The 16,300-nt window shown below is 41.2% G+C and overlaps 2 protein-coding genes across 4 annotated transcripts in view; one reads left to right on the plus strand and one right to left on the minus strand.

Moving 5' to 3' along the window:
• KDM1B (lysine (K)-specific demethylase 1B) overlaps positions 1–9,261 on the plus strand; it is a 68,968-nt gene extending 59,707 nt beyond the window's left edge. For both annotated transcript variants that reach the window (XM_011962751.1, XM_011962752.1), the window contains 3 exons: positions 203–325; positions 2,607–2,759; positions 7,348–9,261. In XM_011962751.1, coding sequence (XP_011818141.1) covers positions 203–325; positions 2,607–2,759; positions 7,348–7,431 — 360 coding nt within the window. In that variant the 3' untranslated portion in view covers positions 7,432–9,261. The remainder of the gene's footprint in view (positions 1–202; positions 326–2,606; positions 2,760–7,347) is intronic.
• A 279-nt stretch (positions 9,262–9,540) lies between these two features.
• DEK (DEK proto-oncogene) overlaps positions 9,541–16,300 on the minus strand; it is a 39,992-nt gene continuing 33,232 nt past the window's right edge. The window contains exons 9-10 of one of the 2 annotated variants that reach the window (XM_011962756.1): positions 11,515–11,583; positions 9,541–11,083 (exon numbers count right to left, since the gene is read on the minus strand). In XM_011962756.1, coding sequence (XP_011818146.1) covers positions 11,072–11,083; positions 11,515–11,583 — 81 coding nt within the window. In that variant the 3' untranslated portion in view covers positions 9,541–11,071. Of the gene's footprint in view, positions 11,584–16,300 lie in introns of both variants that reach the window. The other variant, XM_011962754.1, reaches the window with a different exon arrangement.

Here is a 16,300-nt window from a genome sequence, read left to right on the forward strand (position 1 = left end):
AATCCCAGCTACTCGGGAGGCTGAGGCAGGAGAATCACTTGAACCCGGGAGGCGGAGGTTGCAGTGAGCCGAGATCGCGCCACTGCACTCCAGCCTGGTGACAGAGCAAAACTCTGTCTCGATTAAAAAAAAAAGAGTGAGGTCCTTATCTGTGGGAGCTGAGCACTCTGAGACTTTCTGCTTTTCCCTTTCATGTCTCCAGAAGAAGCACAGCGTGCTGATGTCTGTGATTGCTGGGGAGGCTGTCGCGTCCGTGAGGACCCTGGATGACAAACGGGTGCTGCAGCAGTGCATGGCCACGCTCCGGGAGCTGTTCAAGGAGCAGGTGAGAGAGAGAAAGCCCTCCCTGAAAGGGGCAAGCCATGCTTGCTATCCCGAGTGGATGTGGAAGCCCAGGCAGCCAGCGTCACTGAGAATCACGGGAAGGAAGGTAGAGGCCACAGTCTTAACTTTCTTTCACAGTCCCACTGCCCACCTCAGCACTGAGGTTAGTCTGTGAGGGCTGTCATCACAGAGCACCACAGGCTGGCTGCCTTAGACAACAGAAACATTCCGCACAGTTCTGGAGGCTGGAAGCCTGAGATCAAGGTGTCGGCAGGGTTGGTTTCTCCTAGGTCCTCTCTGCTTGGCTGGTAGATGCCATCTTCTCCCTGTGTCCTCACATGGGCTTCCCTCTGTGGGTGTCTGTGTCCTCATCTCCTCTTCTTATGAGGACACCAATCAGATTAGATTAAGGCTCACCCTGGCGACCTCACTGTAAAGTAATTACCGGTTGGAGACCCTGTCACGAAATACAGTCACATTCTGAGGGTTAGGGTGTCCACGTAGGAATTTGAGGGGGACACGATTCTGCCTGTAACAGTGCCCTGTACCCTTTTTTACACAGTTGTCTTCCTTTTCTTCTTCTCACATCATACACACTTCGCCCCCCCTTTTTTTTTTGTAAGGATATAAAAGGCTCAGTATTTTCTACATGAATTCTATATTTATTGAAGCCCTAGAAGCTTTGACTACAGCTTTCCTTTTAAGAGGAGCCTTGTCCAGCTTTTTTTAATATCCCACACATGCAGATAGTCTCTTTTCTCCAAGGAGCTCAGGATACTTTGTTTGCCAGTGTACTAAATCTCACCATCTCTGGAGATTTGTAAATGGCCATGGCCTATGTCTTTTTCAAATAAAGGAGCAGAAATAGAAGTGAAATGACTCAAAACTTACATAAATTAAAGAGACAAGGGCATTCAGATATGTTGCTTATTTTATTTCATTTTAATTTATTTATTTTTGAGACGGAGTCTCACTCTTTCACCCTGGCTGGATTGCAGTGGCGCAATCTTGGTTCACGGCAAACCTCCGCCGCCTGGGTTCAAGTGATTCTCCTGCCTCAGCCTCCCGAGTAGGCTGGGATTACGGGCGTGCTCCACCACACCTGGCTAATTTTTGTATGTTTTATTTTGTATTTTTAGTATTTTAGTAGAGAAAGGGTTTCACCATGTTTGCCTGACTGGTCTCGAACTCCTGACCTCAAGTGATCGGCCTACCTCGGCCTCCCAAAGTGCTGGGATTACAGGCGTGAGCCACTGTGTGGCCGGCCTTGTTGCTAATTTATATGAGAGGATCTATCTAGTGATGCAATCCCTTGGTTGGAGTTTTTGTTCAAAAGTTTGTTTTTTACATTAGTAGTTTGGAACTTAGCATACCATTTCTATAGAAATATTATTCATGGTGATGCTTGTTGGAGGCCAGTTGACAAATTACAGTCATTCTCTCTTACTCGAGGCTTTGCTTTCGTGGTTTCAGTTACTGTGGTCAACCAAGGTCTGAAAATATTTGATGGAAAATTCTAGAAATAGATTCCTAAGTTTTCAGTCATGCACCATTCTGAAGAGCGTGTCTAGTACCTCCACACTGTAGATGTTGCCTGCCCTTTAGTCACTCAAGGATCATCTGTTACCAGAGCCATGTTCACATCACCTTTTATTTCAGTATAGCGTTATAATTGTTCTATTATTATTGTCATTAATCTCTGTACCTAATGTATAAATGAAACTTTATCATAAGTATGAAGAGGAAAAAACAGTGTATGTATAGTATTGGTCCTGTCCATGGTTTCAGGCATCCACTGCGGGTCGTGGAACATATTCCTGACAGAGAAGAGGGGACTGCTATATTTTAAATTGAGTGAATGTGAAACATACCCTGGTATCACTGTTTTGTGGAGAACCCTGTTGAGAATTCCATCCTGTGATCCTGAGATTCCACCTTTCCCTTTTCTTCTTGGGCCAGAGACTCCTTTCTGCTGCCACACGATGGAAAAGGGAAGGCCCAAACTCTGAGCCATGGGTGATAGCCCCCAGTGGAGGGCGTGTGTGTCCCGGGCAGGAGGAGGAGGTATAGATGTGAGGGAATTGTGTGTGTGGGGGCAGGAGAGAGAGGATAATATGCAGATACTGGCCTGGGTAGATTTAAAGGCAGCAGGAGGAACATCTTGAGAACTACTGTTTCAGAGTGATACAGGAATGGGCAGGGGGCAAAATGTATGAGTTGGGTTGCACCATGTCTACGTCCCTTCTTGATTCTACTTCATCATTCCTTTCTATTGGACACAGGAGGTCCCAGATCCCACAAAGTATTTTGTCACCCGGTGGAGCACAGACCCATGGATCCAGATGGCATACAGTTTTGTGAAGACAGGTGGAAGTGGGGAGGCCTACGATACCATTGCTGAAGACATTCAGGGAACCATCTTTTTTGCTGGTGAGGTATGGATCTTGACTCCAAACCCAATTACTTGTATTTTGATTTCTTTTTCATCTCAAATGATATGTGCCCGGAGTTCAAAAACCAATTCAAATACTGTCAAAAGTCTTACGACCACAGGCAGCAGAAGCCTTCTCACTGTCCTCTTCTTGCTCCCAGAGGCAGCCGTTTTTAACCTTCCAGCTATTCCTTCTGGACTTCACTTCATATTTTGAAAGTGTTTATATTGCATCTCTCTTTTTCTTTTTTTTTTGAGACAGGGTCTCGCTCTGTGGCTCAGACTGGAGTGCAGTGGTGCCATCCCAGCTCACTGCAGCCCCAAACTCCCAGGCGACGCTCCCACCTCAGCCTCCCAAGTAGCTGGGACTGCAGGCATGTGCCACCAAGCCTGGCTAGTTTTTTAAAAAAATTTTTTCTAGAGACGGGGTCTGTGGTGTTGCCCAGGCTGGCCTCAAACCCGTGGCCGTAAGCAGCCCTCCCGCCTCAGCCTCCCAGTGTTAGGATTACAGGTGTGAGCCTCCATGCCCGGCCTGTGATGTCATCTTCTGATTCAACATTACACAGACATTATTGACTGCCTCCCTGTTGGGTTAAAGTCTTAGCCCGTTTAGTGTCTGCACTATTTGCTCAACATGGTTATTTCACACTTTTAATTAAATTGGTGTATTTATTTACGTGGCTGTGTAAATGTTTACTGCTGAGCCAAGGAGGTGTCCACTGATACCTTCTTACACAGTTTTCTGTTTTCTTGGTAGTTATAATGGCTCCTTTGGTCATTAGCTTAATTCCTTTGTACCTCTCCCCATGTCTCCCATACCCTGCGTTTGTCTCTCATTTACAGTTGACACTGTCTGAGCTGGCCTGCTAGCTCCAGTCCCTGAAATGTCCCCTTCCTGAGTCCTCTTCCCTCTGCTCTGGTCCACACTGATTGACCTCTGAGATTACTGCAGAGCGTCCTCCTGGGTCTTTGTTTTATTTTATTGAGACAGAGTCTTGCTCTGTCACCTAGGCTGGTGCAATCTCGGCTCACTGCAAGCTCCGCCTCCCGGGTTCACGCCATTCTCCTGCCTCAGCCTCCTGAGTAGCTGGGACTACAGGAGCCCGCCACTGCGCCTGGCTAATTTTTTGTACCTTTAGTAGAAACGGGGTTTCACTGTGTTAGCCAGGATGGTCTCGATCTTCTGACCTCATGATCTGCCCGCCTCTGCCTCCCAAAGTGCTGGGATTACAGGCATGTGAGCCACTGCGCCCGGCCTGGGTCTCTCTTTTTTAAAATCACTCTCCAGCACTGGGCCTTTATTTCCAAGATCCGTCTTTCTTGATTTACTTCTGTTGAAAAATGTTTTGCTATTCTGATTTCTGATCCTTTTACTTCATTTTCTTATCTGCTCAAATAAAGATGAGTTTTTCTCTGTCTTTCTAGAGATTCTGTTCCGTATCTTGGAACTTTTGAATTGACCATCTGATTTTTCCTCTTTACTGTTATTCATCTCTTTCTTTACTTTTGTTGGGGGAGATTTTAAAATCGTCCAACTCTCTAATTGACTTTTAAAATTTTGGCTTTTGCTTTATGAGCACTTTCTTGTTTGCAGAATGTTCCTTTTTGGTAGCATCCTCTTGTTATAACTTGTTTCTAAGATTTTAAAGCTTTGGATGTTTTTGCTTTTCTGCTCCCTCCCTCCCTGGTTTCCTCAGAGTCTCAGAGTTCCTATTTTGTGTGCTGTAGTCTTTGCCTGCTACATGTCCAAATCCCTGATCCGTCACTGTCGGCTTAGATTTGAGCGAGGCATTTTTTTTTAAGTCTTTGTGAAAGCTCCAGCAAGCTTATCAACCAATGGCTGGATTCCCAAACATCACTGTCTATCTGGGAACAGTTAGTTTCCTGTGTGGTGGAAGCTCAGCCCCTGGCATTGTGGGCACTGGAAGCTTCATTGTTAGTTATGAAGGCTTCATTTCACTTCATCCCCATTTTATTTGGTGCTTCCCCCTGATCTCTAAGTCACATCTCTGAGGAGCTGCAGCCGGTCAAGTGGGGAATCTGGTGAGGGACATACTAAGAATTGTTCTCTATAGTCTTGAAGCCAATCCTGTTTTTACCCCTTGCTAACCTCTGCCTCCATGGTTCCTCATACTTCCAATGACTGAGATTTTCTAAGAATTATTTGGGATGAATTGGTTTGCTTTTTGTTGTTAAAACCCCTGCCCCCAACCCCAAACTTAAAATGAATTGTTACCACTCTTTCACCTGTGTTCCTACTTTTGTCTAATATGGTTTGGAAGTACACATCTCATTGTTTCATCTAAAATATAGTTAATGTTTTTGTTTACAAAAGTATAACATCGGAATCCCACCACATTGGGAGGCTGAGACAGGTGGATCACCTGAGGCCAGGAGTTTGAGAACAGCCTGGCCAACATGGTGAAACCCCGTTGCTACTAACAATACAAAAATTAGCCGGGCGAGGTGGCGGGCGCCTGTAGTCCCAGCTACTCAGGAGGCTGAGGCAGAAGAATCGCTTGAACCTGGGAGGTGGAGGTTGCAGTGAGCCAAGATCAAGCCACTGCACTCCAGCCTGGGAGACAGACAGACTCTTTCAAAACAAAACACAATAATGACATCTGAAAACCAGATGATTTTGATAACTCCTTGGCCTATGAAGACCTTACTCTGTGGAAAGGGGATAAAGGCTGCATGCCAGACAACAAATGCCAGCAGCTTCTGAGAGACAGCTGTTTCAGGCTGCTGTGCCTTAGGGTTATGAACATGGCCTAGATGGCGTCTTGCTTTCCTTTGCTGCTTTGATGCAATTATTATCTCGCCTTTTTCTTTTTTTTGAGATGGAGTCTCGCTCTGTCACACAGGCTGGAGTGCAGTGGCGCAATCTTGGCTCACTGCAACCTCCGCCTCCTGGGTTCAAGCGATTCTGCCTCAGCTGATGTGTGCCACTATGCCTGGCTAATTTTTGTATTTCTTTAAGTAGAGATAGGGTTTCATCATGTTGGTCAGGCTGGTCTCAAACTCCTGACCTCAGGTGATCTGCCTGCCTCGGCCTCCCAGTGTTGGGATTACATGCATGAGTCACCGTGCCCAGCCTACCTCGCCTTGCTCTAAAAACCTATTTCTTTTTTTTTTATTATTTTATTACTTTTTTTAATTATACTTTAAGTTCTAGGGTACACGTGCATAACATGCAGGTTACATATGTATACTTGTGCCATGTTGGTGTGCTGCACCCATGAACTCGTCAGCACCCATCAATTCATCATTTATATCATGTATAACTCCCCAATGCAAACCCTCCCCCCTCCCCATGATAGGCCCCAGTGTGTGATGTTCCCCTTCCCGAGTCCAAGTGATCTCATTGTTCAGTTCCCACCTATGAGTGAGAACATGCGGTGTTTGGTTTTCTCTTCTTGTGATAGTTTGCTAAGAATGATGGTTTCCAGCTGCATCCATGTCCCTACAAAGGACGCAAACTCATCCTTTTTTATGGCTGCATAGTATTCCATGGTGTATATGTGCCACATTTTCTTAATCCAGTCTGTAAGGATCTAGAACTAGATGTACCATATGACCCAGCCATCCCACTACTGGGTATATACCCAAAGGATTATAAATTATTCTGCTACAAAGACACATGCACACGTATGTTTATTGCAGCACTATTCACAATAGCAAAGACTTGGAATCAACCCAAATGTCCATCTGTAAAAACCTATTTCTGAGGCTTCTTTCCCTCACTGCCACTTTCTCTCCGTGACTAGTCACTGTATTCCTGCTGACGTAATCACTCCCCCATTCACTGAAGCCTTTGGCCCCTGGATGTTTTCCCTTCTACCCAGGCATCAGTTTAGGTGACTACACTTAACTTCACCTCTACATTTCTTATCCTCCATTTTCTGTGGCCTGTTCAGCTCCTCTTCAGCTACCCCTTTCCACAGCCACATCTCAGACCTTGTCATAATTACTTAAATCACCAATTCAGGGTTCCTCCTATCCTGTCCTCCCCTATCCTCCTGGTTCGCTTATTCTATTCCCACCCCAGCCATTCATTCCTTGAGTGAGGTTCTCCTATCATTGAGTCGTTTTACTTCCTCCCAATCCAACAGCCCTCACTCACATTTTGTCTTTTTCTTACTGAACTTACGGTCCCTGGTCTAGCCTTTGAGTAACTTAATTCTCTACCCATTTTTTCTACCTATCTAGCAAAACTCTATCTGCAGCTTGGCTGAATTGCCTTTCATCTTTTGTACTTGTTTCGCCTGTGATTGTACCAGCTACATTACTTGTCTGATGGGAGGGACTGTGTCTTAATTATTCTTAACTCTAGTACCTGTCACATATAGATACTTAGTATTTTAAAGAGTGCTGCATAGTACTTCAAGATAGCATACACAAATGAGTGAATTTGACAATGCATGGCCAGATAACCAGAAAAGTTCCAGTGTTACGATGGGTGAGTGTGAATATGAGCGCATAGGAGTGGCACAAATCTTTGTTAGACCGGATAAAGTCTAAGCTTGTTTTACCTTTTGATATCGACTCAGTTCTTTATGCATGATCTCCAATTATGTAACTATGTTTTACAGGCAACAAACAGGCATTTTCCACAAACCGTTACAGGGGCATATTTGAGTGGCGTTCGAGAAGCAAGCAAGATTGCAGCATTTTAAGAATTCGGTGGACCCAGCTTTCTTCTGTACCCCAGATGGGACAATTTGAATCACATATTAAACCTCAGTTTTATAAGATGGGAAAAAACCCTCTCTACATAGCAAAACTGAAATGTTTCTAAGATGATATGATAATGTAAACCTATTTCATCACTCTGAAAGCATTGACCCCAAAAATCCTTATAAGCACTTAGATTTAATTGCATTTTCCATAGGTTCAACTACTGCTGAAAGTCTGGATTTCAGAATAAAGCAGAATGTAAGTTTCAGTTGAGGCCGTGGATATGATTGTTCCATGGCTGGAAGTTCCCTTTTAGATTTCACATTTTGTATGGCTGATCAATTTTCATACACTGAGAAACCAAGTCAATCAAGCAGGAATCATTTAAAAACCAGATAAAGCCATGTTTTTTCTTCTGTGACAGTTTATCAATATCTTTACCAATGAGCCTTAATATTTTTTATATAGCTCCAATATTGAACTTTTACTTAAAATTTAGATACAACTTTTTTTGGATACAGCACAAACTCCAGTTGACAGTAAAAGGAAGCTTCTAGGTATTTTATATTGTACATATTTCCTCCCATTGGGTGTTCAAAATAAATTTAAATTCAAGTATCTTTTGTGATAAAATGTTTTAGATTTGTGCACCCATTGGCAAAACAGTCAAGTTTCCAGATAGGTACTGATCATTAAGAATGGAGCACCGATAGTGTGGGCTTCACACTATAGACACAGAATATAGCTTTTCCTTAAAGCCAAATTTGGGTGATAGGACATTTTATCCTTAATTTTGGCAACCACTAGCAAAAAAAGTCAGAATAATTTAATCAAAGCCCCTCTCCACTTCTTTTATTTAAAAGAACTGATTCAATTGCTAGAAATATTTTTGCAGACTTTTCTTTACAGTATTCCACAGGCAGGTCCACTGGAAAACTGCAGAAAAATGTGAGCTCTCCTGGTAAATAGTATACATTTTATAAGCCATATTTTAAAGGCCTAAGAACATGGCAAGTATTCACTTTTCTTTTTTTAAAAACACTTATGGCAGAAAACAGTTTAATAGTATCTCCTTCTAAAATAAACACTGGTTTCAGGGTCTTCAGGATGCCAATTTTGCCAGAAACTTCAGTATACAGGTTAGAAATATGCTTTTGTTTTTGAACAATAATTATATTGGTTTGCTTTAAAAAGGAGTACATGTGACTTTAAAGAGACTTCAAAATATTGAGTATTTTAAAAATTAAAAGTAGGTCCGTTTATAACGAGTAAATACCTAACATACAAAGATTGTGCAGTGAACCTCAGGCATTTAAGACACATCCCCCACCGCCCGCCCCTCCAAAGTATGGTCCAAAAACAAGCTAACAGCTGTATAGCTCAAGACACCTCTGATACTTAGGTTATTTGTTGAGACTCATTGGTACTGACTGGCAAGTATTCTGCTTTAAAGTATCATGTATTAAAATGTGTAGATAGCATGTGTTTTAAAGTGATAAATGTAAAATGTTAAGTTTGAAATGGTTAACAGTAAATTATTATGTTAGTTTCTAGGCACTTGAACTGTGCTACAAGTAGGGGAAAGCCTACTTTAAAGTATGGTAAATGTGTGTTTTAAAGTTCCTATCAAGTGACATACTTCCTTTGATTTTTTGTTTAAGGAGCCGTGGAACTTTTTTCTTGTGTTACTTTGGATATGTTTTTTCAGTGCCATCTGAAGATTTTGTAATTGAGTAGCAGTAAATATACAAATTTACAATGTTCTAACTACAGTTCAAGAATAGGTGGTTGTGTAAAACTACTTAATAAAAAGTAGACTTTCAAATGTACTCTGTACTGTAGTGGTGATACATCCATTTAATAAGTGTGCATACTCATCAAGAACTCTCATACAGAACAGCTCCATTTCCTCACTTCCAAATACTCTATGCGTCATTAACCTTAATTATTGTTTTGTGAAGTCACTCCAAGAAAATGCTCCATTATCACAAGAGTGCTCCAAATTGTATAGGTTATAGGGCTGAATCAATTTAAAAATCCCCTTTCAGAATTACTCACCATAGGGAAGGAAATGCTATATAACCTATAAGACATCAAATGCAAGAGACTTAAAACACCAGTGATTTAGATTAATTTTATTGACAAGGTTTATAAGAACAAATTAAATATTTAAAATCGAAGGCCAATTATTAGGTCTCATTTAGTTGCTTATTTTGTTCACTTCTATTTACCTTTCCCTAGTGTCTGAGTAACTATCAAACAAGTCAAACCTGTGAAAATACCTGTTAACATTCAACATATGTATTTCTGTTCTATGATGCAAAGATATTTTTCAACACTTAATTGGTACATCAAATGTGTCATTCTGTCATAAGCAGTATGTTTTAAAATTCAGATTTAATAAACTGATTCAAGACAGTAAATTGAAAGACAAAATTAGTCTCATTCAGGAGTGGTCCATTATGTTGATCATCTAGAATCAACACTGATTAGACAAACTTTAAAAGCCAGAGCCCCAACTCATTAAATTTCTTTAATGTAAAAGTGTATTATTTTTGAGGCACACTTTGTCAGAGATATCCACGATTACTTGCACATTATATTCTGGCATTATAATCTGGTACTTTAATCGTAATCATGAAGGTGGCTAGGTTTCCGGTAAATATCAGCATTTTATATGGGCAAAAGCAGTTAATAAAAATCGGTTCATTTACTATAAGCCAAATGTGCTTGTACTTAATCCCACCCTTTCCCAAAGTTTTTGAAGCTTTAATATGTTGATTTTTGGTCTGTCCTTAATATAAAACGTACCTACAGACACTTTTACAGAGTTAATACTAAAATTACAAATTGATGACACTTTCGAGCAAAGCAGGATAACTGTCTGTTCCTTCAGTGTTCCATCACTGAGTTGACTTTCCCTGCTCCATCATACTGTCTGGCTGAACACTGACATTCCATCGTCTACAACTGTAAAGATACCTACCTATGTGAGTTTAAAAAGTGGTCTGCACAAAAGAAATAAAAAAACTTTATATACAACAAATTGTTTTTTAAAAATACAAAAATAACATCTGTCACTTTTGTCATGCTAACAATCTGACATATATACACATGCAGGAGAAAAGTTCCAATTCAGTCATCTGGACAACTATAGCTTGTATATTTTTAATATGATGGACACACTGCTGCTGAATTTTCACACTGACAGAGATGTGTATTCAAAATATTTCATATACTAAATACTGCAATCTCTGTGTGTATAAATCCCAGTCATAATAGTTTTTGTTCTACTTGATTAAAAGTATGCCTTAAGCAAGCTAATATTAAGCGCACTAAAAACCACGACAGTTCAAGAATCTATGACCTTATATAAAGAAACCCAAAATGTACAAAATACAACTATAAAAGCAAGGAACAATTAATGCCATGCAAGATTTTAAACTAAAAATGGCATAGAAATGCAATTTAAAATAGCAAACTCAAATTCACGTAACACTCAAGATAAAAGGGTCAGCAGTAAGTTCTAATGTTGCTTAACAAGGATTTAGAAAAGGAAATACATTCTCTTTGCTGGTATAATGGTATAAATCAGATCTTTGAATCTATGGGAACGAGTCATCTTCTCTGTCCTCTATCTCAAGAAATTAGCTGTAATGAAAGAGAAACATTTTGCCATAAATCATAAACCTTTATCCCATTTTTTCCACATCTATTTTACTATTTTGTCCTTCAAAAACCAGTTGAGCTCAATACAGAATTATAGCTACCTGCTGATCCTCCCCTCACCTTTGCCTGGTAGACAGGAACTTAAGTATTTGTGAGAGCAACTTTGAGATGCCCAGCTACCCAGGTACACCAGGAGGCCACATCATAATCTGAGTTCAGGTCTTATCACTAACTGTTCACACTTTAATTTTAAGCTTTAAAGTGGGAATGAGAAGAAATATACTTCCCTATTATGAAGAAATGTGAGAATCAAATGTATTTAGTGACATGAATATTTTGAAAAATATGGGGTATTTTATGTAATTACTTTTGTCATATTTCTAAAGTCAAACTTGAAAGATTGAAATATTTACCTCTTTTACAGTTGTTTTTATGAAATCTTTTCTTTCAGTTAAATCATAAGTAGGATAATTTTCATAGACCTATGTATAGTGAAAAGGAAAAATAATGTTAAAAGCAGATTTTAATATCCAGTAATATTGTCTTTGAATAAAAGCAGGAAATCTGCTACATGCAAATAGCCACAACCATCCCAACAGTACTCTAGTTCACCCATATGGAACTGTATTCCAAATGAGTATTTTAATAATATTGTATATGATGTGGAAAACTAGCGTGCAAACATTCTCAGTGTGTTCAGGCTGAGAGTTTGGGATGAATTAACAATAAATAAGCCACATGTGATGTCTCATGCCTGTAATTCCAACATTCTGGGAAACCTAGGTGGGAAGATCGCTTGAGCCCAGGAATTCCAAACCAGCCTCAGGCGACCTGGCGAGATCTTGTGTCTACAAAAAATTAAAAAATTAGTCAGGCATGGTGATGCATGCCTGTATTCTCAGCTACCGAGGAGGCTGAGACAGGAGGATGGCTTGGGCCCAGAAGGTTGAGGTTGTAGTGAGCTGTGTTAGTGTCACTGCATTCCAGCTTGGACCACAGAGCAAGAAGACCCTGTCTCAAAAACAAAAACCCCCAACAATCATGGGTAAAGAAAACCCATCTAGATAGATCTCAGATAAGTGAACTCAGTTCTTTACATTGGCAAGTCATTGGCTAAGTGTCTTTTAGAGAAAGCTTTCTTCTCCAACCCTTGTTATCATCCAACACCCTACCTACGATTCCACAACCTGAAACACAATGAACTGCTTCCTCTACTCCACTGCTCAGTCCCTCCCTAAAGTTAAATCCTAAGACCCAGGTGGTCTCAAGAGTCCTCTACTACTAAAATTTGACTCTAAATTTCTCCCTTTTGTCAATTTTCTAAGTCCTATTATTCTTGCTGCTTGATTCAAGTCCTCACTATAAGCTCACAGTCTGTAAGTACCCTGCAGGCTTTACTTCCGCTGTATAGTCCACGGTCAGCAACTTTTTCTGTAAAGGGTTAGATGGTACAAATAGTTTCAACTTTGCCAGTCAGCTTCTACTCAACTATGTGTTGTAGTGGCAATGCTGCCATAGACAACAGTTAAATGAGTAGATGTGGCTGTATTACAATAAAATTTTGCTTACAAAACCAGGTGACAAAGATAGAATGGTTTGGTCCACAGGCTATAGTAAGCCAACCCTCTAAAATATGGTGGATCATTTAAATTACTCTTAATTGTTTGCCCAGGAGGTTCCAAGATGGCTGAATAGGCATAGAAGATCGACATAGAAGATGGGTGATTTCTGCATTTCCAACCGAGGTACTGAGTTCATCTCACTGGGGCTTGTCAGACAGTGGGTGCAGGACAGTGGATGCAGCCCACCCAGCATTGAGCCGAAGCAGGGCAAGGCATTGCCTCACCCAGGAAGCGCAAGGGGTCAGGGAATTCTCTTTCCTAGCCAAGGGAAACCGTGACACACAACACCTAGAAAATCGGGTCACTCCCAACCTAATACTGCGCTTTTCCAACAGTCTTAGCAAATGGCACACCAGGAGATTATATCCTGTGCCTGGCTTGGAGGGTCCCACGCCCACACAGCCTTGCTCATTGCTGGCACAGTAGTCTTAAGATCTAACTGCAAGGCGGCAGTGAGGCTGGGGGGAGGGGCGCCCACCATTGCTGAGGCTTGAGTAGGTAAACAAAGCCGCCAGGAAGCTCGAAATGGGTGGAGCCCACCACAGCTCAAGGAGGCCTGCCTGCCTCTGTAGATTCCACCTCTGGGGGCAGGGCATAGCTGAAGGAAAGGCAGCAGAAACTTCTGCAGACTCAAATGTCCCTGTGTGACAGCTTAGAAGAGAGGTTCTCCCAGTACAGAGTTTGAAATCTGAGAATGGACAGACTGCCTCCTCAAGTGAGTCCCTGACCCCCGAGTAGCCTAACTGGGAGGCACCTCCCACTAGGGGCTGACACCTCACATGGCCTGGTGCCCTTCTGAGACCGAGCTTCCAGAGGAAAGATCAGGCAGCAACATTTGCTGTTCTGCAGCCTCCGCCGGTGATACCCAGACAAACAGGGTCTGGAGTGGACCTCCAGAAAACTCCAACAGACCTGCAGCTGAGGGTCCTGACTGTTAGAAGGAAAACTAATGAACAGAAAGGACACCCACACCAAAATCCCATCTGTATGTCACCATCATCAAAGACCAAAAGTAGATAAAACCACAAGATGGGGAGAAACCAGAGCAGAAAAGCTGAAAATTCTAAAAATCAGAGCAGCACTTCTCCAAAGGAATGTAGCTCCTCGCCAGCAATGGAACAAAGCTGGACAGAGAATGACTTTGATGAGTTGAGAGGTTTCAGACCATCAAACTTCTCCGAGCTAAAGCAGGATGTTCAAACCCATCACAAAGAAGCTAAAAACCTTGAAAAAAGATTAGACAAATGGCTAACTAGAATAACCAGTGTAGAGAAGTCCTTAAATGACCTGATGGAGCTGAAACCATGGCACAAGAACTACGTGATGCATGCACAAGCTTCAGTAGCTGATTTGACCAACTGGAAGAAAGGGTATCAGTGATGGAAGATCAAATGAATGAAATGAAGCAAGAAGAGAAATTTAGAGAAAAAAAGAGTAAAACGAAACTAACAAAGCCTCCAAGAAATATAGAACTATGTGAAAAGACCAAATTTACATCTGATTGGTGTACCTGAAAGTGACGGGGAGAATGGAACCAAGTTAGAAAACACTCTTCAGGATATTATGAACTTCCCCAACCTAGCAAGGCAGGCCAACATTCAAAAATTCAGGATACAGAGAACGCCACAAAGATACTCCTCGAGAACAGCAACTCCAAGACACATAATTGTCAGATTCACCAAAGTTGAAATGAAGGACAAAATGTTAAGGGCAGCCAGAGAGAAAGGTCAGGTTACCCACAAAGGGAAGCCCATCAGACTAACAGCAGATCTCTCGGCAGAAACTCTACAAGCCAGAAGAGAGTGGGGGCCAATATTCACCGTTCTTAAAGAAAAGAATTTCTAACCCAGAATTTCATATCCAGCCAAACTAAGTTTCATCAGTGAAGGAGAAATAAAATCCTTCACAGACAAGCAAATGCTGAGAGATTTTGTCACCACCAGGCCTGCCTTACAAGAGCTCCCGAAGGCAGCACTAAACATGGAAAGGAACAACGGTACCAGCCACTGCAAAAACATGCCAAACTGTAAAGACCATCCATGCTAGGAAGAAACTGCATCAACTAACGAGCAAAATAACCAGCTAACATCTTAATGACAGGATCAATTTCACAGATAACAATATTAACCTTAAATGTAAATGGGCTAAATGCTCCAATTAAAAGACACAGACTGGCAAATCAAGACCCATCAGTGTGCTGTGTTCAGAAGACCCATCTCATAGGCTCAAAATAAAGGGATGGAGGAAGATCTACCAAGCAAATGGAAAACAAAAAAAGCAGGGGTTGCAATCCTAGCCTCTTATAAAACAGACTTTAAATCAACAAAGATCAAAAGAGACAAGAAGGCTATTACATAATGGTAAAGGGATCAATTCAACAAGAAGAGCTAACTATCCTAAATATATATGCACTCCAAAACAGGAGCACCCAGATTCATAAAGCAAGTCCTTAGAAACCTACAAAGAGACTTAGACTCCCACATAGTAATAATGGGAGATTTTAACACCCCACTGTCAACATTAGACAGATCCACGAGACAGAAAGTTAACAAGGATATCCAGGAATTGAACTCAGCTCTGCACCAAGTGGATTTAGTAGACATCTACAGAACTCTCCACCCCAAATCAACAGAATATACATTCTTCTCGCCACCACATCACACTTATGCCAAAACTGACCACACAGTTGGAAGTACAGCACTCCTCAGGAAATGTAAAAGAAAAGAAATTGTAACCAACTGTCTCTCAGACCACAGTGCAATCAAACTAGAACTCAGGATTAAGAAACTCAATCAAAACCGCTCAACTACATGGAAACTGAACAATCTGCTCCTGAATGACTACTGGGTACATAATGAAATCAAGGTAGAAATAAAGATGTTCTTTGAAACCAATGAGAACACACACACAACATACCAGAATCTCTGGGACACATTTAAAGCAGTGTGTAGAGGGAAATTTATAGCACTAAATGCCCACTAGAGAAAGCAGGAAAGATCTAAAATTGACACCCTAACATCACAATTAAAAGAACTACAGAAGCAAGAGCAAACACATTCAAAAGCTAGCAGAAGGCATAAGATCAGAGCAGAACTGAAGGAGACAGACACACAAAAAACCTTTCAAAAAAAAAAAAAAATCAATGAATCCAGAAGCTGGTTTTTTGAAAAGATCAACAAAATTGATAGACTGCTCGCAAGACTAATAAAGAAGAAAAAGAGAAGAATCAAAGAGACGCAATAAAAAATGATAAAGGGGATATCACCACGAATCCCACAGAAATACAAACTACCATCAGAGAATACTATCAACACTTCTATGCAAATAAACTAGAAAATCTAGAAGAAATGGATAAATTCCTGGACACATTCACCCACCCAAGACTAAACCAGGAAGAAGTTGAATCCCTGAATAGACCAATAATAGGTTCTGAAATTAAGGCAATAATTAATAGCCTACCAAGCAAAAAAAGTCCAGGACTGGACGAATTCACAGCCGAATTATACCAGAGGTACAAAGAGGAGCTGGTACCATTCCTTCTGAAACTATTCCAATCAATAGAAAAAGAGGGAATCCT

Source organism: Colobus angolensis, unplaced genomic scaffold (genome assembly GCF_000951035.1).
Source record: "Colobus angolensis palliatus isolate OR3802 unplaced genomic scaffold, Cang.pa_1.0 Scaffold6, whole genome shotgun sequence".
NCBI lineage: Eukaryota > Metazoa > Chordata > Mammalia > Primates > Cercopithecidae > Colobus > Colobus angolensis.